General features: G+C 45.4%; 1 protein-coding gene across 1 annotated transcript; it reads left to right on the top strand.

Annotated features, from left to right (window-relative positions):
• Positions 1-1,803: 1,803 nt before the first annotated feature.
• LOC128416602 (uncharacterized) lies at positions 1,804-22,679 on the top strand. Its single transcript, XM_053394550.1, has 6 exons — positions 1,804-2,311; positions 10,392-10,542; positions 11,674-11,725; positions 13,546-13,606; positions 18,000-18,415; positions 20,217-22,679. Exons 2-6 carry the CDS (start codon positions 10,430-10,432, stop codon positions 20,634-20,636), a joined length of 1,062 nt encoding a protein of 353 aa, XP_053250525.1. The 5' UTR covers positions 1,804-2,311; positions 10,392-10,429; the 3' UTR covers positions 20,637-22,679.
• Positions 22,680-25,134: the final 2,455 nt, after the last annotated feature.

Here is a 25,134-nt window from a genome sequence, read left to right as displayed (position 1 = left end):
TAGTTCTCCAAAGAGTCCTGAGACTGGACCAGTCAGCAGAGAGGATCAGCACCTCATACGTAGGTCTGAGAGAGTTACAAAGGGTCAACCACCCAAGAGGTACTCAAAAGAGTTTGCTAACTTAGCTGTTGCATGTGTTGCTGTTGTAAACAACCGAGGACAGGTTGGAGCTGTGTCTAAGTCAGAGACAAAGACACAACAGAGAGTTGCTAGCCAAGGTAATGCAGATGCACTCATTCCTTGGAAGCCAGACAACCAGAGAGGTACACTGGGGAAACCAGTGGCGGGGAGTTCCAAGGGTGGAACTGAAACAACAGGGGAGTGTTATGTGTATAACAACTGTTTGTTTTCTTCTCTGGATCATGCTTTGCTTGCTGCAACACGCATTGATTCTTTTGGGGGAGGATGTTACGAAAAAGGAGCAATGCAGAAGCAAGCACCAGGTGGCTGGAATGGTAAACAGGATGTGGGTGTTATTGGATTGTACCGTGGGAACCAGGAGCAGTTTGTAAAGTGCTCTGAGAGCCGGATGTTACCTCAGAGCAGCACATGACCCTGTACTGGAAGTACATGGGTGGAGTTTATTCTCTCTCTGCAGCAGGGAAGCAGAGTGTGCAGACATGTTTTCTCTGTACTGGTGAACGACAGGAATAAAGACATGTAAATATATTTCTGTCTGTCTCTTTCCCCCCTCCCTGGGAGAGGAGTGGGAGGAGTGGTGTGTTCTCCTTCACGTTGAGGAGGATCGCCGAAGAGACCTCCCTTGATCTTGCCGGCAGTCGCTGGCAGGGGAGGTAAACAAGGATTCAAGCCGGGCACCTGGAGGGTGGCCAAATTCCTAAGAGCTAAGCTGGAGGCTCTGACTTTTGGCTTGAATTCCGACACCTCATATTTTGCATCCACAATAAAGTATTCAGGCTACATTTATGTGTGGTAGATAACATGTTTTAAAGGGTGGTTTGTGATTCTCTGATATTACTAGGGAAAAGTTTTCATATCGGAGCCTTCTCCTTCCCACCGAATAATACTGGGCCCCGCTTTGGCCCCAGAAAGCATGGGAAATAATCTGCCCCTCCTCTGGCCTGAAATAGGATGAGGTTACTAGCACAGAGCTCTTAATTTAACTCACGGTTGATGGCTCAAACCACGTGTCCACATAACACAGCATCTTGTTTTTTTATATTATATGTGGCCGCCAAGAGCACACAACTACATTGAAAGACCTACATTGGCTCCCAGTATATTTCTGAGCGCAATTCAAAGTGTTGGTGCTGACCTTTAAAGCCCTAATCGGCCTGGGTCCAGTATACCTTTGCGAGAAGCAAAGCTACAGGGAACCAGGCAGAGGGCCTTCTTGGTAGTGGCACCCGTCCTGTGGAACACCCTCCCACCAGATGTCAAAGAGAAAAACAACTACAGTGGTACCTTGGGTTACATAAGCTTCAGGTTACAGACTCCACTAACCCAGAAATATTACCTCGGGTTAAGAACTTTGATTCAGGATGAGAACAGAAATCGCGCATCAGCGGCCGCAGGAGACCCCATTAGCTAAAGTGGTGCTTCAGGTTAAGAACAGTTTCAGGTTAAGAATGGACCTCCGGAACGAATTAAGTACGTAACCAGAGGTACCACTGTACTGGACTTTTAGAAGGCATCTGAAGGCAGCCCTGTTCAGGGAAGTTTTTAATGGGTGACATTTTAATGTATTTTTCATCTTTGTGGGAAGCCGCCCAGAGTGGCTGGGGAAACCCTGCCAGATGGGCAGGGTACAAATAATAAATTATTATTTTATTATTATTATTATTGGCCAGCCACTTCTGGGAAGCACATAGGCAAGGTGGGAAGGAACAACACCCCGCCCCTCACAGCAGCTGACTTTCAGAGATACACTGCGGCTGCACATGGAAGTTCCATTCATGTACCTTGGCCGTTGAAAAACCTACCCTCCACGGATATGAGGCCCTGCTGAGATGTTCCACAAGGGGGTGGGGAGTGGAGCACACTTCTGGTCGCATCTACCTGCCACTGGTACTTTTGCTTTTCATTTTTTTGGTTTTGCAAAGCAGCGTGCAGTTGGGCGATGCGGGCAGGAAGCAGGCTGTGCCACAGGCGCATGTGGCCTCCGCTCAGAGGCCACCCACCTTGGGAAAGTCAGCCGTGCGACCGAGCTGCTTGCAGCCACCCAGAAAGCTGGGACCTGACCTTTTATTCTAGAAGACGGTGAGGCCAAGCCGAACGATCAAGGGATTCCGATCGCTGGGGCCGATTGCAGAGATGCCCTTTGCCCGCCTCTGTCTCCCCCACTGCTAAAGTAAGTAACCTGAACTGTGGCGGTTCTCCGCGCCTCTAAAAGTTGTCTTAAGGCTGCGATCCTGGGCACGCTTGGCTTGGGATGAGCATCCCAGGAGATTTGTTTCCAAGGAAATGTTCTGAGATGCTGCTGCCCCAAGCACCTGTCCAGTTAGGGGCCAGGCAATGCTTTGAGCACGTCCCGTTTTCAGAGGTGGCTCTCTGCTTCGTAAGCTGGATTTGGCAGAGGAGGGGGTGAAAGGCTTAGCCGTTTCAGGAGAGCCAGTGTGGTGTATCAGAGTGCTGGTCTAGCACCTGGGAGACCAGGGTTCAAATTCCCACTTGGCCATGAAGCTCAGTGGGTGACCTTTGGGGGGGGCTGGTGCCTGCCTCTCAGCCTAGCCTACCTCACTGGGTTGTTGTGGGGACCAAATGAGGAGGGCAGGAGCTATGTTGCCATCTTAGGTTACTTGTTGGGGGGATATAAATGCCATAAATACAACTATGTCCAAATCGGCGGCAATGTTTAAGAGCATCCTCCAACATCCCCCAGATGTTTTGGGCTTTCAGTGCATCCCAGTCCCAGCCATGACAACCCTGTGACTGAGGGTGACAGGAGTTGCAATCTGAAAACATCTGGTTGGCAAGAGCTGCTTTAGAGAGAGAGAAGTGCCCTAAATTTATGCCCTTTGAAGCTTAAAATCCTGCTGTGAGACTGAAAGGAGGGAAAGAATCAGATATGTCCCACTAGCTTTTTTATAAGAGGAGGGGTATCCTAGAACTATAGAATTATAGTTGGAAGGGACCATAAGGCTTATCTAGTCCAACCTGCAATGCAGGACTCTTTCACCCAGTGCTGGGCTCGAACCCACAGCCTTGCGATTAAGCCCTAAACGGCCTTGGTCCAGTATACCTGAAGGAGCATCTCCACCCCCATCGTTCTGCCCGGACCTTGAGATCCAGCTCCGAGGGCCTTCTGGTGGCTCCCTCACTGCGAGAAGCCAAGTTACAGGAAACCAGGCAGAGGGCCTTCTTGGTAGTGGCACCCACCCTGTGGAACGCCCTCCCACCAGATGTCAAAGAGAACAACAACTACCAGACTTTTAGAAGACATCTGAAGGCAGCCCTGTTTAGAGAAGCTTTTAATATTTAATAGACTATTGTATTTTAATATTTTGTTAGAAGCTGCCCATCTGGCTGGGGAAACCCAGCCAGATGGGTGGGGTATAAATAATAAATTATTATTATTATTATTATTATTATTATTATTATTATTATTAAGAGCTTTGTGCTCTACCGACTGAGCTATCACACAATTCCAATCAATAAATGTTTCTTGATCTTTAGTCTCTATGGACGAGAGGTTGGGTTATCCAGTCTGTTTTAATGTCAGAATTGTAGAGTTACAAGGGATTCAAAGAATCATCTTGTCCAACCCCAGCATCTTCATGAGGGGCAGCGACTGTGACTTCGTTTAGTTAGGAGGAGATGAGTCGATGGGAGGCTTGTGTTGGGACCATGGGCTGCTTCAGGCACCAGTTTGGGGGCATCAACATCCTGCGATGCTAGCCCTCTAACTGCATTTTTAAAATTCATTTGACTTCATCTCCCTTTCATTTTACAAAAGTGTTTTCTGAGCTGCTAACAGCAACAAAAAAGCAAGGTCAAATAAATAAAAATACGTGTTATTCGGGGGTTTTTTAAAAAAAGGCTTCCCAGTAGTTTTCAAAGTGTAAAAACCAGTTACGCAAACATTAAATAGAAGCACCTGCAATTAGAACATACAGTAAGACAATACCTTTAAAAAACAGCAATTAAAACACCAGACTCTGGTTGAGAGACCAAGGGAATTTCCATAAGCAGGTAAGTCTTCAAAACCCATCAAAACGCCCAAACCGATGGAGCAGGGATTGCATTTTGTAACACTGGGGCAAACACTGAAAAATTCTGCCTCTGTGTCACCGCAAGTTGATAAGCATCAGGCTGTGGCAAGACTGAGTGGGTTTATTTTAGGTAACGGCCCAGGTTAGTTATGGCAGTGGTTTTCAACCTGTGTGCCGTGGCACCCTGGGGTGCCTTGAAGGATGGTCAGGGGTGCAGCGGGCAACACTGGCCTCTGTGCCTCTTTCCTTCCCTCCCTCCTCTGATGCCCTCGCATCTCTGCCTCCCAAAGGCTTGCACAGCTGTTTGTTGCAGCAGCCCTGGCTACAAACTCCCCAGGTGAATGGTGCCTTTGGGGCTGGCCAGAGGGTGCTGGTTGCCTGGAGCTGAGGCAGCCTTAGAATAAGCAAGCAAGTGGGTGAGGGGGCCCAGCCAGCCAGCCCTTGCTGTTGGGAATGGACAAAACAACAACAAACCTCTGGTTACGTGAAACTTATTCAATAAACACACAAGACGTAACCGGCTGTACGTTTGAAAAAATAATATATACTACTTGTTGTATTGAATTGTAGATTTCAACCGAAGTAGCTCATAAAGTTCAACGAAGAAAGCAGAAGACCCAGTGGATCAGTTCATTCTCTAATCAGTTTATGCATAAGGGAAAAAGTCTATTCCACCTGTCTGTTCATAGAGTCCAACAGTCCGTACGAAAGGTTGTTGCAGTTCCACAGAATCCTTTCACAGAGTCTAAGACAAGGATTTGCCAACAGTGTGACGCGGCAGCTAAAAAAGCCAATGCAATTCTGGGCTGCATCAATAGGAGTATAGCATCTAGATCAAGGGAAGTAATAGTGCCACTGTATTCTGCTCTGGTCGGACCTCACCTGGAGTACTGTGTCCAGTTCTGGGCACCACAGTTCAAGAAGGACACTGACAAACTGGAACGTGTCCAGAGGAGGGCAACCAAAATGGTCAAAGGCCTGGAAACGATGCCTTATGAGGAACGGCTAAGGGAGCTGGGCATGTTTAGCCTGGAGAAGAGGAGGTTAAGGGGTGATATGATAGCCATGTTCAAATATATAAAAGGATGTCACATAGAGGAGGGAGAAAGGTTGTTTTCTGCTGCTCCAGAGAAGCGGACACGGAGCAATGGATCCAAACTGCAGGAAAGAAGATTCCACCTAAACATTAGGAAGAACTTCCTGACAGTAAGAGCTGTTTGACAGTGGAATTTGCTGCCAAGGAGTGTGGTGGAGTCTCCTTCTTTGGAGGTCTTTAAGCAGAGGCTTGACAACCATATGTCAGGAGTGCTCTGATGGTGTTTCCTGCTTGGCAGGGGGTTGGACTCGATGGCCCTTGTGGTCTCTTCCAACTCTATGATTTTATGATTCTATGATTCTATGATTTCCGGAATATTAGCCTTGTTTTGTCGTCCTGGGCTTCATCAGTAGTACAGACTCATATATGATATCACAGGACAGTGGATCTTATAGCATAGTAGTAGCTAGAACTTTATGAACTTTATGAGCTACTTCTGTTGAAATTCTGTTCTTGTGAATTTTATATTTATACCCTGCCTATCTTACTGGGTTGACCCAGACACTCTGGGAAGCTTCCAACATACTATAAAAACATAATAAAACATTAAACATTTTAAAACTTCCCTATAGAGGGCTGCCTTCAGATGGCTTGTGGGGGTCAGATAACTCCATCCCTTCCAACATTTCTCCAACGAAAATAGGGACGCGCTAAGGAAAAGGGGGACATTAAGGGATCAAATAAAAACCCGAAATGGCTTCTGTGAATCCGGAACCGTCCCTGGAAAACAGCGACACTTGGAGGGTCTGTAGGACTAGGAGAAGAAAAGAGAAGGGAGAGGCGACATGCTAGAAATTTATGAGGTTATAACTGGCATAATCAAACTGGAACTTGTGGACAGTCAATGAGGCTGAATGTTGTAAGATCCAGGACAGATAAAATAAAGCCCTTCGTGCAGTGCATAGTCAGACTGCGGAACTCCCTCCCACAGGAAACAGCAATAGCTGCCAATCAAGATAAAAGAGGAGAGGGCTCGCTCTCTTTTTTTCAATGCAAAATTACAACCAAAATTACAAACATTGAATCCAAAATAAAACAGTACAAACAAGAAGAGAGAAAAAGAACACAAAAGAAAAAAGAACAAAAAACAACACACAAAAATACAAATAAAACCATATCATCATTCTAATCTAGTCATTACATACATACACACGTATTGACTTCCTTCCTTTGTTCTAAGACCTCAAAATTTTTACTCTTTCTAAGTTGTTGTGTCTAATGTAGATTACTTCTATTACTTCTATCTTTATACTTTTTACACAATTTTTCTCTTTCTTTAACCCTGCAAAGCTTCATTCGTTGCATACCGATATGCTTACTCCAGAACAATGCTTTTTCATATACTCTTTAGCATATCCCCATTCTTTTAACAATTTTTGGTCTGATTGTCCCCTTATGAAAGCTGTGAGTCTTGCCAGATTTATATATTCACAAAATTTAATTTGCCATTCTTTCATGGATGGAATTTTTCTCCCTTTCCCATTTTTTGCTGTGAGCATCCTGGCAGCCGTTGACGCATGGAGGAATACTTTCCTTTGATTGCCAGGAATATCGTTTGTGATTTTAGGAATAATCACAAACGAGGAGGAGCGGGTTCTCAATGGCTCCTAGCCATGATGGCTCTCCTTTGCTTCCACTGTTGGAGGCAGCAATGCTTCTGAATACAACTTTCTGCAAATGGCAGGAGGGGCGAGAGTGCTCCTGAGTTCGAATCCTGCTTGCGAATTTCCTACAGTCATCTGCTTGGCCTCTGTGAGAACAGGATGCTTGACCAGGTGGGCCATTGGCCTGATCCAGCAGGCCCCTCTTACGTTCTTATCAGGGGCAGAGCTTGGCAATATGGCACCCTGTGCAAGGCCAACATTTGGCACCTCTCTTTGTGCCCCCTTCCCAAAACTTGGTAAGGGAGGCACTGGGATTTAGGAAGGAGGCACAAGTCTTTGGCAGGGATCTAGCACCCTCCTTCCCAAAGCTGGGAACATGATAACTAGGCTTTGGGAAGGTGGCAGGAGGACTCTAGGGTGGAATCTAAAGATAAATATAAAGGGACCCCTGACCGTTAGGTCCAGTCGCGGATGACTCTGGGGTTGCGATGCTCATCTCGCTTCATTGGCCGAGGGAGCCGGCATACAGCTTCCGGGTCATGTGGCCAGCATGACTAAGCTGCTTCTAGAGAACCAGAGCAGCACACGGAAACGCCGTTTACCTTCCTGCCGGAGCGGTACCTATTTATCTACTTGCACTTTGACATGCTTTCGAACTGCTAGGTTGGCAGGAGCAGGGACCGAGCAACAGGAGCTCACCCTGTCGCGGGGATTCAAACCGCCAACCTTCTGATCGCCAAGCCCTAGGCTCTGTGGTTTAGACCACAGCGCCACCCGCATCCCAGGGTGGAATCTACACACATATAAAAACCATTTTGAAAATGCTGCTTCTGTTTTAACGTTGTTGTTTTAAAAAATAAATACACTGACTTTTCCATAAGGCTCACCATCGCCATCTAGTGTCACATTGTATATTGCACTTAAAACTCACTTAAAACGTTTTATTTGCAGCTGTATTGCCCAGCACTACAGCAAACCTAGACAGCATCTTAAAAAGCAGAGACATCACCTTGCCGACAAAGGTCCATATAGTTAAAGCTATGGTTTTCCCAGTAGTGATGTATGGAAGTGAGAGCTGGACCATAAAGAAGGCTGATCGCCGAAGAATTGATGTTTTTGAATTATGGTGCTGGAGGAGACTCTTGAGAGTCCCATGGACTGCAAGAAGATGAAACCTCTCCATTCTGAAGGAAATCAGCCCTGAGTGCTCACTGGAAGGACAGATCCTGAAGCTGAGGCTCCAATACTTTGGCACCTCATGAGAAGAGAAGACTCCCTGGAAAAGAACCTGATGCTGGGAAAGATGGAGGGCGCAAGGAGAAGGGGACGACGGAGGACGAGATGGTAGGACAGTGTTCTCGAAACTACCAGCATGAGTTTGACCAAACTGCAGGAGGCAGTGGAAGACAGGAGTGCCTGGCGTGCTCTGGTCCATGGGGTCACGAAGAGTCGGACACGACTAAATGACTAAACAACAACAAAATTGCCCAGCACTTAACTAGGCTTCGGGACGGAAGCAGGAAGGTGTGTCCTTGGCCCCCGCGATGTCCTAAATCCGCCTCTGTTCTTACGGTACTGGAAACAGAGAGAGTTGTGTTAAGGGGAGCCTAACGGCGCATGCCGCACTCAGCTTCCTGTGTGCCGTTTGACCTTTGAGCGCATGAGCATAGCAGGTCGTCCTTGTTTGCAACACGGGGAACAGCAGAGACCACAGCTCAGCAGTGGTTGACAGATTGGCGATGCAGCGACAGCTCCCTCGGGTTTGCAGGCCCTGTGGCTCAGAGGCACAGGAAACCGATTGCCAACCAGAGTGCAACCTGCAAGAGGTCTGTGATATTTTGCATGCTTCGTTAAGAGTCTGTAAGAAGGAGCCTTTCTTTTTTTATATATAAAAATTTTTATTAGCTTTTTAACATATCATTTTCAACAGTAATTGCTCTTCAGATAGTTCGTATTCTTCTTCCAATCTTCTGTAAATCTCTGGTCCCGCAGGTTTCAAATCCTTCCTGTCATTTTATCCAATTCTGCGTAGTCCATTAATTTTGCCTGCCATTCTTCTTTCGTCGGAATTTCTTCTTGCTTCCATTTCTGGGCTAACAACACTCTTGCTGCTGTTGTTGCATATAAAAACAATTTAAAATCATGCCCATTAATGTCCTGACCTATAATACCAAGTAAAAATGTTTCTGGTTTTTTAAAAAAATGTATATTTCAACATCTTTTTCATCTCATTATATATCATTTCCCAAAAGTTCTTTACTTTCTTACATTCCCTTTCAGCTTCCATTGTTATGCTGGGGATCCAACACTCAACCAGCTTGCTTAAAATCCACTTTGCCTGTGGATTCCACGATTTGATTGTGAGGGCCATCTTTATGGGGTGTAAAACACGAGAACAAAATACAATGGTACCTCAGGGTTAAGAACTTAATTCGTTCTGGAGGTCCGTTCTTAACCTGAAACTGTTCTTAACCTGAGGTACCACTTTAGCTAATGGGGCCTCCCACTGCCGCTGCGCAATTTCTGTTCTCATCCTGAAGCAAAGTTCTTAACCCGAGGTACGATTTCTGGGTTGGCGGAGTCTGTAACCTGAAGCGTCTGTAACCCGAGGTACCACTGTAGCACAGAAACATAAGAAGAGCTTTGCTGGATCAGGCCAATGGCCCATCTAGCCCCGCGGAGGACCTTAAGGTCCACAAATGACAACACTTTGGAGGTCCCAAGCCTCAAGGAGGTTAGATTGGTTTCAACTAGGGCCAGGGCCTTTTCAGCACTGGCCCCGACTTGGTGGAACGCTCTGTCACAAGAGACTAGGGCCCTGTGGGACTTGACACCTTTCCGCAGGGCCTGCAAGACAGAGCTGTTCCACCTGGCCTTTGGTTTGGACTCGGTCTGACTTTTATGTTTCCCTCCCCTTATGGTCTTGATTTATTGGCTACTTTAAAACGAGGCTGCATTTTAAATTGCATTTTAACCTGTATTTTAAATTGGTTTCTCCCCCCCCCTTCTCTTTCCCCCCTATTATGTTTTTACTGTGATTTTATTGGTGTTAGCTGCCCTGAGCCCGGCTCTGGCCGGGGAGGGCGAGGTATAAATAAATATTATTATTATTATTATTATTATTATTATTATTATTATTATTATTATTGCAGTACTGAGCCAGATGGACAAATGGTCTGATTCTGTATAAGGCAGAATGAATGTGTTATGTACTGAAGTTCTCACCCTGGGCCAGCAGGGGGATACTGTAGATAGTTCAGATATGCAAATAATGGATTGAAAGTGACGTTCAGTGATTGGATAGTTACAGAAAGTTGTTACAGTTACATTGTGCTGGAGCTCTATATAAGCAGGCTAGCTGAACCCTTCAGTTCAGTTCTGTTCTGGCCGGTGAATAAACAAGAGCTGTTTGAAGAATCGCTGTGTCGTCTGATATGTTCACCCACATCCTAACAGAATGAATGAGGCAAACTGCATCCCGGGAGTCTGATGGTCCTTTGTGCTTTTTCTCCCCCACAGCATCCTATGCCGAGTGCGTCTTTCAGGGGAATCCACTGATGGCTCCACCCCTGGAGGAAGCGGGCGCTGGCGGCTTCTTCCCTTCGTTCCTTGTCGTCTCCCTGGTTGGCCTAACTGCCTGTCTCTTGGCCCTCTGCGCACTTTGCAGGAGGTAAGCATCTGAGCTGCTCTCACCCATAATTGGCAAGTCTTCTCCAGATAGAGTGCCTGGGGGCCCAGGTTCTGCAACATCCCATTCATTTCGTTCATACAATTTACCTGCCTCTTGACTGAAAAACGAACAAACCTCAAAGCATATAAAAAAATAAAATGAAAATTGTCCAGTGGCACCTTATAGACCAACTTAGTTTGTTCTTGGTATAAGCTTTTGTAACAAACTTAGTTGGTCTCTAAGGTGCCACTGGACAATATATATATATAAATTTCAACTGGGACACGGGTGGCACTGTGGATTAAACCACAGAGCCTAGGACTTGCCGATCAGAAGGTTGGCGGTTTGAATCCCCGCGACGGGATGAGCTCCCGTTGTTCGGTCCCTGCTCCTGCCAACCTAGCAGTTTGAAAGGATGTCAAAGTGTAAGTAGATAAATAGGTACCGCTCCGGCGGGAAGGTAAATGGCGTTTCCGTGCGCTGCTCTGGTTTGCCAGGAGCGGCTTAGTCATGCTGGCCACATGACCCGGAAGCTGTACGCCGGCTTCTTCGGCCTATAGAGCGAGATGAGCGCTGCAACCCCAGAGTCGGCTTCAAGGTTAGGTTGAATTTAGGAAATAAAATAATATATGGGACAGTAAAGGATATAATAGATTCTTATAGAATAGTAATATATTGCAACCAGAATAGAAGTTTAAAAGGCAAAGTAAATGTACTTTTAGTATTTTCATTATTGTAATAGTTATTATTATTTCTTATCGGTAGAAGGCAATGTTAATTTAGGCTTCTTTGTTTTGCTGTCTGTATAAAAAAAAATTAAGTCAATAAAAAAAGAAAAAGAAAGAAAATGACAGAACTTTGTAAGGCTGGCCAAAAAAGGGTGGTTTTTTTAGCAGGTAATGAAAAGGGATGGCGAAAGCATCTGTGTGGTGTTTAAATGGAGAGAGTTCGAAAGAATAGGTGCCACCACAGAAAAGGCCTGATTCCTACATTGTGTGGAATGGGCCTCTTGATCAGGTGGCTATCTAGTCCAGCAAAAATACGTGGACCTTCTGTACTCCCACTAGCTGACCAGGGTGTTGCTAAACTGCCCCATGAATGATTCGTTCCATCTCTTTTTCTGCCATTCAGGAAAGAGAAGAACAGAGTAATTCCACAAGATGGAGCGATGCTGGAAGAAGCAGTGAGTAGACCTCTTTCCTTTCTACATATGGTTTCCCCGATAACAAGTACATTCTTTGTGCACATGGACGTAGCCAGGGTTGGGGGGCGCGGGGCAGGACCGAGCAACCTCCGATGCGATTGGTTGGTTTGCAGAAGCCATTGCTTAGTTGGGTTGGCAGTTGCATCGCTAGAATGTGCCACAACGTCATCCGAGTGACTTCAGCAAGCATTAAAACATTCTGATCCCTTCTACTTTTAGTTAAGTATTTTTATTTATTTACTCGGTTGGGTGTGTGTGTACCATTTGCTGCAATTCCAGGGATGCGGACAGCTGCCCAACCAGTGGTGTAGCTAGTCGCTCAGGTGCCCGGGGCAGTGCATGCGCCCTGCAGCCGGGGGCGGAGCAAGCCGCCCATGGGGCGGGGCCAACTGCCTATGGGGCGGGGCAAGCCAAGGCAGGGCGCGCTGCGTGGAGTCTCTCTGCGGCCTCCCCATCAGCTGTAGGGCTGCTGAGGCGGTGGGCAGACGCATGCCCCGCGCTGCTCAAAAAAGCAGTGCAGAGCTTGCAGGAAGTCTGCCTGGGAGAGATGCGTGGCTCAGGAACGCTGCAGGCTCCACGGTGTGCCGCCCAGTGCCCCACGCCTCACCTAGCTACGCCTCTGGATTAACTTTATTACCCCTGCTCCATAGATATTGTTGTTATACAATTCCATTCACCATATAAATCAACGCGGATGGCGCTGTGGGTTAAACCACAGAGCCTAGGACTTGCCGATCAGAAGGTTGGCGGTTCAAATCCCCGCGACGGGGTGAGCTCCCGTTGCTCGGTCCCTGCTCCTGCCAACCTAGCAGTTCGTAAGCACGTCAAAGTGCAAGTAGATAAATAGGTACCGCTCTGGCGGGAAGGGAAACGGGGTTTCCGTGCGCTGCTTTGGTTCGCCAGAAGCGGCTTATTCATGCTGGCCACATGACCCGGAAGCTGTACGCTGGCTCCCTCGGCCAATAAAGCGAGATGAGCGCCGCAACCCCAGAGTCGGCCACGACTGGACCTAATGGTCAGGGGTCCCTTTACCTTTTTTTATGAAGCATTTCTGTATCCTTCTTCTGTGCTGAAGAAGAATTCCACGAAACAGTGGGTATATCTGGAATCACTGTTCACTACGTCTGTTTGCGGACCACTTCGGCAGCGTTGGACGTCATAAAACAAAGCTTTACGGCTTGTTTTCACCTGATAAGAATCTGACCCATTGCTTCTTTCAGAGACTTGCATAGCCCACAAAGACTTTCAGAGACCTATAAGACTTATGTTTATTTGGGTCTATGTTTTCAAGAGAATCCATCAAGAGTGCACATTTAGTGACTGTCAGAGATTTATAAGATTTCTGTTTATTTGGTTTCTCATATTGTTCTATGTCCCGTATAGACTATATAAAGAGTTTATGTCGATATTGCATTGTTGTACTTGGTCATCGTGTTGCCTTGGATATTACTGATAATTGTTTGCAACACAGAGGTTTAATTGTTTGGTTACGCCTCTGGATTAGGCAGATTCATGGAGGAGAGGGCTGTCGAAGGCTACTAGCCATGAAGGCTGTGCTCTGCCTGCAAAGTTGGTGGCTGCAATGCTTCTGGTTTCTGGAAATCACTCAAGGGAAGAGTGTTTCTGCAGTGGCGTAAGAAGGGGCATGCGATGGGTGCGGGAGTTATTTTTTCAGAAACACATATTTTTGGCATTTTGTCACCCCCCTCAGTGATGACACCTGGGGCGACCCGTACCCACTGCACCCCCCTTCCTACGCCACTGTGCCCACCGCCCAGACACAACTTCTTGTTTTGCAGACGGAGCTCTTGACGGTCCTTAACTCACACCAGCTGAACAGGACAAATTCCAAGGCAAAAAGTAAGTCGTCGCATGTTTCCCAAAGATTCTGGCATCCAGTTCAAATCTCAGGATTCCAAGCTGAGAGGCAACAAAGGTTGGAGGCAAAGGAGCATTTGCCCGTGCTGCTGCAAATTGCAAATAATATATGAGCCATTTCCCAAGCTTGTTTTGGCTATTCATTTATCTGTTTCATAAAATTTATGCACCGCTTGATTGCGGGATTTGACATCTTTCCGCAGGGCCTTTGGTTTGGACTCAGTCTGACCCTTATGTTTCCCTCCCCTTATGGTCTTGATTTATCGGCTACTTTAAAATGAGGCTGCATTTTAAATTGCATTTTAACCTGTATTTTAAATTGGATTTTTTGTTCCCCCTCTCTTTTCCCCCTATTATGTTTTTACTGTGATTTTATTGGTGTTAGCCGCCCTGAGGCCGGCTCTGGCCAGGGAGGGCGGGGTATAAATAAAAATAATTATTATTATTATTATTATTATTATTATTATTATTATTATTCAACCCTCAAGCCATTAAAAAATAAAATAAATAAAGATCATTCCTAAGAAATATTCCAGACTTTCGAAAAGTTGCAATAACAATAGGCTCAAAACAGATTAAAACTCATGTCACATTAAAACTCTAAGCACCTGGGTAGGCTTGACAAAACAAGAGTGTTTTTACTAGGCACCAGAAAGCGTACAGAAGAGACAACCGCCTGATACCAACAGGAAGAACTAGGCACATACAATTTTGACTGTGCACAGACAAATCCTAAAGCATCACCTGTGGGGGCTCAGCGCTTTTGTGGTTACAGGAGCAGGGCATAGCTGGCGAAAGGGAAACCCAGCTTAGGTCCCCAGGGGCAGGGAGAAAGAATAATAGAATCTTAGAGTTGAAAGGGGACCCTGAGGGTCATCTAGTCCAACTCCCTGCCATGCAGGAATCTTAGCTAAAACATCCAGGGCACATGGCCATCCAACCTCTGCTTAAAAACCTCCAAGGAAGGAGAGTCTACCATCTTACATGGGAGTCCGTTCCACTGGTGAACAGCTCTTGCTCTCAGAAAGCTCTTTCAAATGTTTAGTCGGAATCTCCTTTCTTGGTTTGAATCCTACCCTCCAGAGCAGGAGAAAACAAGCTTGTTCCCTCCTCCATGTGACAGCCCTTAAGATATTTGAAGATGGCTATCATATCTTCAGGGACGCAGGTGGCGCTGTGGGTTAAACCACAGAGCCTAGGACTTGCCGATCAGAAGGTCGGCGGTTCGAATCCCCGTGACGGGGTGAGCTCCCGTTGCTTGGTCCCTGCTCCTGCCAACCCAGCAGTTTGAAAGCACGTCAAAGTCAACTAGATAAATAGGTACCGCTCCAGCGGGAAGGTAAACGGCATTTCTGTGCTCTGCTCTGGTTCGCCAGAAGCAGTTCAGTCATGCTGGCCACATGACCCGGAAGCTGTACGCCAGCTCCCTCGAACAATAAAGCGCGATGAGCGCCGCAACCCCAGAGTCGGCCACTACTGGACCTAATGGTCAGTGTTATGTACTGAAGTTCTCACCCTGGGCCAGCAGGAGGATACTGTAGATAGTTATGCAAATAAGGGATCGAAAGTGACGTTCAGTGATTGGATAGTTTTAGAAAGTTGTTACAGTTACGCTGTACTGGAGCTCTATATAAGCAGGCTGACTGAACCCTTCATAGAATCATAGAATCATAGAGTTGGAATAGACCACAAGGGCCATCGAGTCCAACCCCCTGCCAAGCAGGAAACACCATCAGAGCACTCCTGACATATGGTTGTCAAGCCTCTGCTTAAAGACCTCCAAAGAAATAGAGGTCAGTTCTGTTCTGGCCTCTGAATAAACAAGAGCTGTTTGAAGAATCGCTGTGTCGTCTGATATGTTCACCCACAACTTAACTGTCAGGGGTCCCCTTTACCATCCCCCTGTTATATCTTTTCTCAGTCTCCTCTTTTCCAGGCTAAACATACCCAACTCCCTCAACTGTTCCTCATCAGGCTTGGTTTCCAGACCCTTGGTCATCTCAGTTGCCCTCCTCTGCACACCTTCCAGCTTGTCAACACTCTTCTTAAATTGTGGTGTCCAGAACTGGATACAGGACTCCAGGTGGGGTCTGACCAAGGCAGATTAGAGTGGGACTATGACTTCCCTTAGGGACGCGGGTGGTGCTGTGGTCTAAACCACAGAGCCTAGGGCTTGCTGATCAGAAGGTCAGTGGTTCGAATCCCCGCGACGGGGTGAGCTCCCGTTGCTCGGTCCCTGCTCCTGCCAACCTAGCAGTTCGAAAGCACGTCAAAGTGCAAGTAGATAAATAGGTACCACTCCAGCGGGAAGGTAAACAGCATTTCCGTGCGCTGCTCTGAATCGCCAGAAGCGGCTTAGTCATGCTGGCCACATGACCCAGAAGCTGTACGCCGGCTCCCTCGGCCAATGAAGCGAGATGAGCATCGCAACCCCACAGTCGGTCACGACTGGACCTAATGGTCAGGGGTCCCTTTACCTTATGACTTCCCTTGACCTGGACACTATATCTCTGTTGATGCAGCCTAGAATAGCATTATCCTTTTTGCTGCTGCATCACCCTGTTGACTCACGTTGTGTTTGTGGTCCATCAAGACCATGGGTAGGTAAACTAAGGCCCGGGGGCCGGATCCAGCCTAATTGCCTTCTAAATCCAGCCCACTGATGGTCCACGAATCAGCGTGTTTTTACATGAGTAGAATGTGTGCTTTTGTTTAAAATGCATCTCTGGGTTATTTGTAGGGCATAGGAATTCGTTCAGTTTCCCCCAAAAAATATAGTCCATTCCCCCACAGGGTCTGAGGGACAGTGGACTGGCCCCCTGCTGAAAAAGTTTGCTGACCCCTGAATTAGAGCATGCGTAGGTAAATGAAGCCCCGGGGGCCAGATCCGGCCCAATCGCCTTCTCAATCCGGCCCGCAGACAGTCCGGTAATCAGCATGTTTTTACATGAGTAGAATGTGTCCTTTTAATTAAAATGCATCTCTGGGTTATTTGTGGGGCCTGTCTGGTGTTTTTACATGAGTAGAATGTGTGCTTTTGTTTAAAATGCATCTCTGGGTTAATTGTGAGGCATAGGAATTAGTTCAATTTTCCCCCCAAAATATAGTCCGGCCCCCCACCAGGTCTAAGGGACAGTGGACCGGCCCCCTGCTGAAAAAGTTTGCTGGACCTGATCAAGACCCTTTAGATCCTTTTCACATGAACTGCTAGTAAGACAGCTGTCACCCATCCTATAATTGTGCATCTGGCTCTTCCTATCTAAGTGCAGAACCTTACATTTGTCCCTATTAAAATTCATTTTGTTAACTTGCGCCCAGTTCTCCAATCTGTTAATGTCATTTTGAATTCTGATTCTGGAGTCTCCTCCTCTTATGCTTCTCCTCTTTTTTTCCAAATTTTTTTTATTGGTTTTCCAAATTTATAACAAACATAAAAGAAAAACATTACAATATTAAAAAGACAAACAAACAAATATATACCCTAACTGTTAAAATCCCAATTTAATTGTCATTGTTGAATGACTTCCTCGAATCCCCCCTAACTGAGTTTCCATAAAACTCATTGTAGCAGTTTTCCAATATCCACTTTCAAATAAAATTGACTTATTCAATTAACATCTTTCTTTCTTTTCATAATATTTTCAATCCACAATGTTATACAATTCAACATATTTAATTCCTAGATCTATTTGGTACTTACAAGTAGTTCTACTTATGTTATATTAGAATATCTAGCTAGATAGTCCTTAAATTTCTTCCATTCTTCTTGATGCTCCTCCTCTTTCTGTTCGCGGATTCTTCCAGTCAGGTCGGCCAGCTCTAAAAAGTCCATCATCTTCATCTGCCAATCTTCCACTGTTGGTATTTCTTGTAGTTTCCAGTTTTGGGCTAACAAAATTCTTGCTGCAGTTGTGGCATACGAAAACCATCTAACATCTTTTGGGGGCAATTCCAAACCTATTATTCCAAGGAGAAAGGCCTCTGGCTTTTTCATAAATGTATATTTCAACATTTTTTTCAACTCATTATAAATCTTTCCCCAGAAGTCTTTCACCTTGGGGCAGGTCTACCACATATGAAAAAAGGTAGATCCTTTTCTTTACATTTACAACTTAAATTTTCACTCACATGATAAATCTTTGCTAGTTTTACTGGGGTTGAGTACCATCTATACATCATTTTCATGATATTTTCTTTTAATACAGTACATGCAGTAAACTTAACCCCTTTCTTCCACAACCTTTCCCAAACTTCCAACATTATATTGTGTCCAACATCTCTTGTCCAATCTATCATCACAGATTTAACTTGTTCATCCATTCTATGCCACTCCAACAATACCTTCTCTTATGCTTCTTGCATCCTCCTCCTCTAGATCTGAGGTCAGCCAGCGGCAACATCCCTTACGCATTGAGCGAAGACGATGGGACGATATCCAGCTGCAGCTTCATCATCCTGCCCCAGAGACGGCTTCCCCGCACCCCCCCAGTGGACCTGGTGTCCCCAGACCAGACTTACTCAAACCTGAGCTTCCAAAACCGAGCCGAGGACGTGCTGTATGAATCCATGTCAGTGTCGGAGGAAGCAACGGAGGAACCGAGCCCTGTCACGAAGGAGGAGGAGGAGGATTCTATGGGGCAAGAGGACCCAGCAACAGGACCCGAGTACGCCTGTGTTCTGAAAGGGAAGAAGATGAAGGCCCACCAGCGCACGGGGATGGAGGCAGGGGCCTCTGAAGCATCGCAGCAGGGATCTCTAGCAACGACACTTCACACTGCTCAAGCAGTACAGGTATATATAATAATAATAATTTATTATATATACCCCGCCCATCTGGCTGAGTTTCCCCAGAAACTCTGGGCGGCTCCCAGTTGAGTGTTAAAAACAATACAGCGTTAAATATTAAAAACTTCCCTAAACAGGGCTGCCTTCAGATGTCTCTTAAAGATAAGAAAGCAGGAAAATAAGTAATAATAATAATAATAATAATAATAATAATAATAATAATAATTTATTTATACCCTACCCATCTGGCTGGGTTTCCCCAGTCACTGTGGGTGGCTTCCAACAAAATATTAAAAATACAATAAAACATTGAACATTAAAAATTTCCCTAAACAGGGCTGCCTTCAGATGTCTTCTAAAAGTCAGATAGTTGTTTATTTCCTTGACATCTGAAGGGAGGGCGTTCCACAGGGCAGGCGCCACCACCGAGAAGGTCCTGTGCCTGGTTCCCTGTAACCTCACTTCTCACAATGAGGGAACCACCAGAAGGCCCTCAGCGCTGCACCTCAGTGTCCGGGCTGAATGATAGGGGTGGAGACGCTCCTTCAGGTATACTGGGCCGAGGCCGTTCAGGGCTTTAAAGGTCAGCACCAACACTCTGAATTGTGCTCGGAAACGTACTGGGAGCCAATGCAGATCTCTCAGGACCGGTGTTATGTGGTCCCAGCGGCCAGTCCCAGTCACCAGTATAAGAGACCTCCCATTTCTGTGGAATTGAAGTAAACCCCCCCCCGATGGGGGGGTCATTGCTCTTAATTATACTGGGGTTGCACCCACCCCACTCACACAAGAAAACAAAGACCACCACAGCCAATCACAGACAGCCACACCCTAGGCCAACCCCAACCTCTCTCACCACCAAAGGAACACAAGCGAACAGCAGAGAACCTGCACAAGCGACGCTGACACCAAACCCTACATATATCAAGTAAAACAGAAACATTCCACCCCCCTCCACCTCTTCCCCCCTATTCTTCCTAATGTCTCAACAAATGAAACTGATTTGTAAAAAAAAAAAAAAGTTACATGGGGGAAAATATATGAGAGAGAGACATGGCACATACCTTTGTAAATCAAGAAAGTCTTTAATAAAAATACATTTTAAAAAAACTTATACAGTGGTACCTCAGGTTAAGTTTTCAATTCGTTCCGGAGGTCCGTTCTTAACCTGAAACTGTTCTTAACCTGAAGCACTACTTTAGCTAATGGGGCCTCCTGCTGCTGCTGCCGTGTTGCTGGAGCACGATTTCTGTTCTCATCCTGAAGCAAAGTTCTTAACCCGAGGTACTATTTCTGGCTTAGCGGAGTCTGTAACCTGAAGTGTATGTAACCCGAGGTACCACTGTACTGGGGTTGGAAGAGGGAAGTGCGAATCTGTCAGTTAATGGCTGGATCTATACTGATCTGTAAAATCGCTGTTAAAGGCTACAAAAAAACATAATAAAGCTCTCAATGCAATTTCCCATTCTCAACGTATCGCTGCTCTTCAGCGCCCTCCAGTGTCACATCTTTATAAAACAACGTAATAACCAACCAGTGTAGATTCGCACCATGTCTCTTTTTCCAGTTTGCAATTTAGTTGTGTGTTTTTAATGAAATTCCTTGTGAAAATCTGTCAGCATTTTTGTAGTATTATTATTATTACTACTACTACTATTGAATTCACCAGTGCACTGGGGTATCCCTTGTGAAGAATGGCAAGAGAAAAGCTGTCTTGCCTCGAGGGCTTTCATAGGATCAAAGGTGCATGAAACTGACCCCCAAAGCCATTTTATTGACGCTCCCCTAATGTCTGCTTCTCTCGTAGTTAGAAGAAATGTATTCAGTGGTGCGCAAGGAGAGAAAGAAGGAGGAGAAGAAGAAAACCAAGGGCTCTGGCGGGCACAGTGGAGACAGACCATCCCAAGAGGAGATGAGCCCAGGAAATGCCCTGGTGGCATCTGTCCATCAGGAATCAGATGGCAGGGGGGCAGGGCACCCGCCCTCATTGTTCCAGCCTCCCGCTATTGAACCCTGCTATGAGTCTGTTGGCTGTGAATCGTGGGTAGGCAACGGCAGGAAGCCAAGCACAGAGCCAGCTTATGAGGCTGTAGATACGTACTGGAAGAACTCGAGAAGGAAAAGAAAGGCGGACAGGAACGCCCCAGCAGAAAACCTCTATGAAAGCATCGAAAACTTGGCATTTCAGTTTCAGAATCAAAACATGTTAGCCCACTTTGAAATCTGACTCTTTGGTTTGGTTTACCTATTCAAGCGGATGCAAATGAATTAAGTGGACATAGTTCAAATGTTACTAGATGCTGTTGCATGTCAGCCCCCGGACACCATCAAACGCTGACTGCGGTTGCATGTTAACTGGCAGATGCCCCCCAAACCTGATTGCTGCAAGCCAGACACTGACAAAGGGCACCTCCGGACAACATGTTTTATTGACCATTCCTCTTTATCTGCTTGCACAAAGCTTGCACAGAGGTTAGACTATTTGTTGAGCATTTCTTCTCATTAGTTTGCAGGGAGCTTATATGACAACCGGCATCAATTAATCTGGCAGAATGACAAAGACCAATAAAAAAAGCCTAAAAATATCGTGATGCAGTGAGGAGAGGAAAGTGAGCTGTTAGCCTTAAGAACTGCCAGAGAAGAACATCAGTGCTGGGTGACATTTCACACTCGGATAATCTTTGCAGATAATCACTTAGCTCCATTAGGAACTTTATGAAGAGCATCAACGTGTCTGGCTGCAACCCTGCATCTGCTTACTCGTGAGTAAGCTCTAAGAGCCTCAATGGAACTTCCCCTTCTGATCTGAGTTGTCATGGATTGAAAGGGCTAATGGATTGATGAGAGCTGCATTCCAATATCCAGAGAGCGGCCATTTCCTTACTTATTGCTGCAAAGCATTTAAAGTTGTTGTTTTTCAGAAGGGGTGGGGGGTGGGAAATGAATAATTTGTTGTTGTTGTTTAGTCGTGTCCGACTCTTTGTGACCCATGGACCAGAGCACGCCAGGCACTCCTGTCTTCCATTGCCTCCCACTGTTTGGTCAAACTCATGCTGGTAGCTTCGAGAACACTGTCCCACCATCTCGTCCTCTGTCATCCCCTTCTCCTTGCGCCCTCCATCTTTCCCAACATCAGGGTCTTTTCCAGGGAGTCTTCTCTTCTCATGAGGTGGCCAAAGCATTGGAGCCTCAGCTTCAGGATCTGTCCTTCCAGGGAGCACTCAGGGCTGATTTCCTTCAGAATGGAGAGGTTTGATCTTCTTGCAGTCCGTGGGACTCTCAAGAGTCTCCTCCAGCACCATAATTCAAAAGCATCAATTCTTTGGGGACCAGCCTTCTTTATGGTCCAGCTCTCACTTCCATACATCACTACTGGGAAAACCATAGCTTTAAGTATACGGACCTTTGTTGGCAAGGTGATGTCTCTGCTTTTTACGATGCTGTCTGTCATTGCTGAAATGAATAATAGAGGTTCGTAAAATTTTGAAGAGAGAACAGAGCCCTCATCCTCCCTCCCCTCTTTTAAGCACTGCTAAGTTTTCTGCGGGGGGGGGGGATATCCTCCCTCCTTTCCCCATCCCTTGCAAATCCAGGTACTAATTGTTGCAACAAAGGACTTTCCGATGGCTTTCTGCCTTCCAGGCCTTTTCTCAACAGGGAGACCCAGGAGAATAGGTCACTGGAGAACAGCTGTGTTGCTTTAAGATCATGTAGCATTCAGGGAAGTTTCGAATGAATGAAAAGGCAGTTTAAGGGGCATGAATGGGAATGAAATAGACTCTTGAACTGGTGTTTGACTGTGTCCTCCAGCAGAGCCACCTTGAATGGGACTTTAACTGTTAAACTACCAGAGCCCTTTTTATTATGTGTATATTTTTGTCAGTCCCTGCATTTTGGTCCTTGCTTTTCCTCCCCCCATTCTGCCTTTAAATCTCTTGTGTCTGCTAGGTGTGCTATTACTTTAATTCCCTCCTAAACATTTTTTTTCAGCCGCTCTTCCTTGCATGTGTGTATTATTGACCTGTTGTGGGTTCAGAGCAATGATTCCTAAACTGGGACCAGTTGGGGTTCCAGGAGAGGATTTCGAGAACCAAATTAAGCTGCTCTGTTAGATCCGCTTCCGTTCCGCAGTGGAGATTCCCAGGCAGCGAAAATAATTAGCGCTTCTATTTACCATTTTATCCATTAAAAGTTACAAATTAAAGAGAACAATCTGACATCTGCTACGCCATAACATTTTAGCAATAAGCCATAACTCCCCCCCAATTATGAAGAAAGCAGCATAATTAAAAGAAAAAATGGGTAGCAGCAGATTAATTACCATATTTTTTGCTCTATAAGACTCACTTTTTCCCTCCTAAAAAGTAAGCGGAAATGTGTGTGCATCTTATGGAGCGAATGCAGGCTGTGCAGCTGTCCCAGAAGCCAGAACAGCAAGAGGGATTGCTGCTTTCACTGTGCAGCGATCCCTCTTGCTGTTCTGGCTTCTGAGATTCAGAATATTTTTTTTCTTGTTTTCCTCCTCCAAAAACTAGGTGCGTCTTGTGGTCTGGTGCGTCTTGTAGAGTGAAAAATATGGTACATATGCTGCTGCAGCAAAAACCAGGTAGCTCAATACCTGTATTTCCAAATGCATTTTGGAAAAGCAGGTGTGGTCTGCAACAAAATGTTGCAGTTTGAGGCGCTGTCTTCAGTCTTCTTGCCATGTCATGCCATTCCCCCCCTCCCCCATCAGCCTCCCTCCTGGCTTTTCGTCATCGTCGTCTCCCAGCCCCAGGAAGACTTCCTTCCTGAGCAGAGGTGGGCAAATCTGTCAATTTTTGTTTTTAATTTTTCAGATCTTAAATTCAGTTCTCCACAATTCAACATCAGTTAGCTTTTTTAAAAAAAAGAAGAAGAAGGAAAAGTCTCCATGCAAATCAATCAGAATTTCAGTCCCAAATTCTTCTAATATACGCATGTGTGTGTGTGCAATTTTGCCTAATATAATACACTCATTTTTGCAAAGCAATCTCCCCTAATAGAATGCAGGTCTGTATGTTCATTTTTACTGATCCCTACATTTTCAGCAACACTTTACCTGCGTATTTGCAATTTTACATCCATTTACTGGGCTGTAGAACTGCATTGCAAAATTCGGAGGAGTGTGAATTTCTCAGGATGGGTGTGCTTCAGTTTGCCCAGAGTCGTGGAGAGAGAAAGTTAAGTAGGTTCTCCTTTAAATGTGAACTAAATCAAAATCCCCTCCCCTTACATATCCTAAAGGAGGAAATGAAGACATACCAGGATTCTCACTAGCCAGGCAATGGGAGAGGTACGATACGATACGATACGATACAATACAATACAATACAATAATCTTTATTGTCATTGTCCCATACAGAACAACAAAATTGAAACAATCTACATCAGACATTCAAAACCCAACAAGCCTGCTATCCTAGCCTGGTCAGCCCCCTAAAAACTCTGATACCCCATAATTAAATACAATATACTCACATAGAGACTACCTTACACTGTGTTTAAAACCAAAATTGCATTTGGATAGAAACTGTTTCTCAAGCGGCTAGTCCTAGTCTTTATAACCCTGTACCTTCTTCCAGAAGGCAGAAGCTGAAAGAGATCATTTCCGGGGTGCGCACTATCCTGCGCTATCTCTGCAGCTTTCTTATGGCACCTGGAAGCATAGATTTGATCCAAGGTGCCAGATCATGTCAATATTAAGTGGGCAATTCCATAATTGCAATGAGGGCACCTGCTCATTGCCTGTGGGGAGGGAAGGAAGTATTTGGAAAAATACATATATGTAGTTAGGTGGAGGGAGCCTCTGATTCTATCTTCCCCAGCCAGGCGCCCTCCAGATGTTTTGAACTATGACTCCCATCAGCCCCAGCCAGCACAGCTGGGCATCAGCTTGGAGACGGCTGCTACAGTTTTAATGAGCAACGAGGGGGGACAGCGCCCCAGTCAAAACTTTGGGAAACAAAGCTTCTGTAGCACTTCAGGCTAACCACCACCAGAGGGTGCTGTGGCATCGGAATCCTGAGAATACCTTTTCCTATCCTTGAGCTGTCCCTGTAGGTAATACTAACTCTAATAATAGCAATGATAATGCAATTATTAATTAGCATTTATGTAAGTGGCCATTGAACTTCTTCTTTTTAATTGAGTTTTTGTGCAAATACAAACAAATCTACAGAAAACAAACAAAGCAAAGAACAGAAACAATAAGGAAAAAAGAGGAAAAAAATCATGAACAAAAATGAAATTAAATTAACTATACAATGCTATCCCAAAACATCAGTTCTCAAACAAAGTACTTTCCCTTTTGGAATAGATCTCTTTTGTTATTCTATTTATTTTTGACTTCCATCTATCTCACCACAATTCATTCTATCTATCTAATACAGTTTTCCCCTATATTTCAATTCATGTCATCCTGGTATAAGCAACATGAACAGATCCCTACTAGAGAAGAATGGGAATTAAAGTTAAGGGAGTACTTGGAACTCACAAAAATGACCAAATCATTAAGGAATAAACCAATCGATGTAGTCCAAAAGGATTGAGAATGCTTTAACACTTACCTAATGAGACAAGGTTCAACAAGAAAAATTTGGTTGTGCTTAGAATAAATCCGTAAATAGAAAAAAGTGGCCGTTGAACTTCATGTATGTATATTGTGTTCCTCAATCAGATATCCTGTAAGGCAGCTGGCGCTACCC

Source organism: Podarcis raffonei, chromosome 6, assembly GCF_027172205.1.
Source record: "Podarcis raffonei isolate rPodRaf1 chromosome 6, rPodRaf1.pri, whole genome shotgun sequence".
Taxonomy (NCBI): Eukaryota; Metazoa; Chordata; class Lepidosauria; order Squamata; family Lacertidae; genus Podarcis; species Podarcis raffonei.
This window is presented reverse-complemented; position numbering and strand designations above follow the sequence as displayed.

Coding starts and splice junctions, on each gene's coding strand:
- LOC128416602 (XM_053394550.1), top strand. CDS start 10,430: ATGGCTCCACCCCTGGAGGAAGCGGGCGCTGGCGGCTTCTTCCCTTCG. Junction 10,543..11,673: donor CTCTGCGCACTTTGCAGGAG/GTAAGCATCTGA, acceptor TCTGCCATTCAG/GAAAGAGAAGAACAGAGTAA. Junction 18,416..20,216: donor ACACTGCTCAAGCAGTACAG/GTATATATAATA, acceptor CTTCTCTCGTAG/TTAGAAGAAATGTATTCAGT.